The 2,970-nt window shown below is 42.4% G+C and overlaps 1 protein-coding gene across 1 annotated transcript; it reads right to left on the minus strand.

Annotated features, from left to right (window-relative positions):
• Nucleotides 1–293: 293 nt before the first annotated feature.
• On the minus strand, nucleotides 294–2,614 carry MC5R (melanocortin 5 receptor). The gene is made up of 2 exons (XM_027576899.1): nucleotides 2,483–2,614; nucleotides 294–1,294 (listed from the first exon to the last, which is right to left on the minus strand). The coding sequence occupies exon 2, from the start codon at nucleotides 1,266–1,268 to the stop codon at nucleotides 294–296; it is 975 nt and encodes a 324-aa protein (XP_027432700.1). The 5' UTR covers nucleotides 1,269–1,294; nucleotides 2,483–2,614.
• Between the last annotated feature and the right edge of the window lie 356 nt (nucleotides 2,615–2,970).

Here is a 2,970-nt window from a genome sequence, read left to right on the forward strand (position 1 = left end):
AGATCGGACCACCAGAAATGGGTGGGAAAAGGAGGAAAAGTAGGAGGAAAACAGGACAGTAAGAAATTGTCACAGACCATTCCCAAAATGGGTAAGCAGCATGTGCATGTCTGACCCAACAACTGCCACAGGGGAAAATAAGTGCAGTACAAATTCAAGATGGAAAAATGATAAACAGAATGCATGGTTTTGATTTCTAGTTCTCTGGCTTACTCCTTGGCTGTACCAACTGATTTTGTCATATGGTAAATCAAGGATAAAAGAGAGCCACAAAGAGAAGAACTTTTTGTTTATTACCTGCCAGGGAACCTACAGGGTATTCTGAAACCATGGCAACAAATAATCTCTTTAAAGGACTTCCTCATCTCCTGGCTGCGGAAAGCATATATCAGAGGATCGATCACAGAATTACACATGATGAGTATGAGGTACATATTAAAGTAAGACATAAAGCAAGAACAGTAGAGGTTCTGGGGACAAGAAATCATCAAAATGAGATGGAGAAAGAACGGAGCCCAGCACACGATGAAAATGCCTAACAGCATGGTCAGGGTGACAGCACCTTTCATGCTGGTCATTTGCCGCACAGAGCTGTATCCACGCAGAGCTGCTATCTGTTTGACATGAGTCCGTGCCAGGAGGAACATGTGTATATACAGAGACACCATGAGGAACAACATGATGAAGAACATGGAGATGAGGCAAATGATTACATAAGTGGATTCATAGTAAATGATGAAAACAATGCCACAGCTTGTGCAAAAGGTCCAGATACACATGATAATCACCCCAGAACGCTTTACTGTCATAATGTGGTGGTAGCGCAGAGCATAGAAGATGGTGACATACCTATCTACTGCAATGGCCAGCAAACTGCACATGGAGGCCACCACAGAAATGCAGATCATGGAGTCAAACACATTGTCAATGTGACGCACAAAGACATCTGCTATCACCAGGTGCTTATTACTTATTAAGTATATGGTGATGGTCTCCCATGTGTTAGACATGCTCACTAACATGTCAGCTACTGCTAAACTGCACACAAAGAAATACATGGGGGAGTGCAAGTTCTTGTTCTTCACTATGGCACCTATGACCAAGACGTTCTCCAAGAGGCTGATGAGACCCAGAGTCAGAAACACCTCAACAGCAATCCCCATCTCTTCACATGGTGAAGACTGGTTCTTGACATTTGGTCCTGAAAGGTTGCCTTCTGTGGCATTCAGGCTGATATCCAAGAAAAGCAGGTGAAATGAGGAATTCATTGCTCCTCTTCTTGGCAACAAATTTACTGTAAAACAGGTTTTAATTCATGATTCAGAGAGGTGAACAGTCTACCAAAGAAGTACAACAGCCTGCCAAAAGCATGCAAACCTAAGAACGAGGTTAAATGGACTCGGAGCATTAGCATGAGGCTGGTGTGCCCCAGTCTGTCTGGATCCCTGGAATTGTGTTCCTCCAACACATGGGCTTAGAATTTTCACCAGCCTCCTCTGCCTTCCTTACTTTGGGCTCCCATTCTTTCACATACCTCTTACTGGAGTGACCATACATTTCAGCGTGCCCAGGACAGTTTCACTTTTTATGCTTGTTGTCCTAGCACCCAAGTTTGCTCTCAAAAGTATCCTGAACTCACAATCTACAAAGTTCCTTGCAGTCTGATTTTTACATTTCTGACACTACTGCACTGCATTTTTCTCAAGTGAGCACAGATTTCTGAAGGATTGGCAGGCCCTCTTTCTCTCTTAAGAAAGAAAGATAGGTGCCTTCTCAATATTTGTCCTCACACTTCTTTATATATATATATTAAGTATTTGTTAGTTATTTAAATTCAATTAGCCAAGGTATAGCACATCATTGGTTTTTTATATCACACTTCTAAAATCCACTAGGACTCAGTCCCCCTAGCTGTAACTGAGACTAGCCACAGTGATCTGTTAATTTGAGCATAATCACATACAAAAAGTTACTGTCTTCAATGCGTAAATTTAAGTTGCACACATGTGTTAAAATTGGAGCTCACAGAATGTTGTTTTCCTTTAATATTTTTCCTGACTTCTGCATTTGAAATTCCACAGTCTGATTGACAGATAGTCTCATAAATTCCACAGAAGCACAGTACAAAGTAACAAGGGATTTCAATTTGCCAGATACTAGACCAAGATACTTCACTCCTTTGTTGCTCAATTTCTCTCCCATGATTTATATTCAAAAATGCCTTTGCCCTCCAAACTCAGAGCACAGCTGGGGAGAGAGCTACAATATCTGTCTGCATGCTCATCATCAATAAAAAGTACTTATTAACCTCTAATCACTTGCTATTTATGTCTAGTTCTATCTCAAAGATATCAACAAATTATATTATATTAAACATCATATCAAGCTGTTTAAATATCCAATTAGCTCTCTTCCACATGTAAGTTAGGCATGGTTTTCCATTCTTTTCAAGGCAATTTTAATAGAAAGTGTGGTTATTTACCAGTGCTCTCTCGCGCCTCTTCTCTTGCACAGCAGCCCTTGGGCTCCTCACTGGGAATGCTGGCTCAGCCTGGGCACGTGGCATCCACCAGCTAAATGCCATCACCCTAGGACAGGATCCTCTGAACCAAGTGCTAAGGCAGCTTGAGCCTCAGTCACAGCTCCCTTGCCTTTATGCAGCCTGGCAGACCCGCCTCCCTGTCACCACCCCTTTTGGACCTGAGTCTATGCCTTCTCTCTTCTGAGCGTTGGGCCGAGCTACCACCTAGTGGTTAGAGACAGAGAGCACACCCATCCTGGCGACTCTGGCCATCATTCTTTGGAGCTCTAGTGACACTTGCATATAACAGTGTTCTCCTGCTTGTAGAAAATCCTTCCCCAAAAGTGCATTCAAATGTGTTTTCTAGCTGGCTGTTCTTGACGTTACTTCTCTTCTCTTTCTGTTATGCACTGATTAAAATGCTGTCAGATAGTGTGACAGCTCAGCTT

The sequence above is a fragment of the Zalophus californianus genome, chromosome 14 (assembly GCF_009762305.2).
Source record: "Zalophus californianus isolate mZalCal1 chromosome 14, mZalCal1.pri.v2, whole genome shotgun sequence".
Taxonomy (NCBI): Eukaryota; Metazoa; Chordata; class Mammalia; order Carnivora; family Otariidae; genus Zalophus; species Zalophus californianus.

What these genes read in the sequence shown, in the direction of transcription:
- MC5R (XM_027576899.1), bottom strand. Translation starts at nt 1,268, where the DNA reads ATGAATTCCTCATTTCACCTGCTTTTCTTGGATATCAGCCTGAATGCC.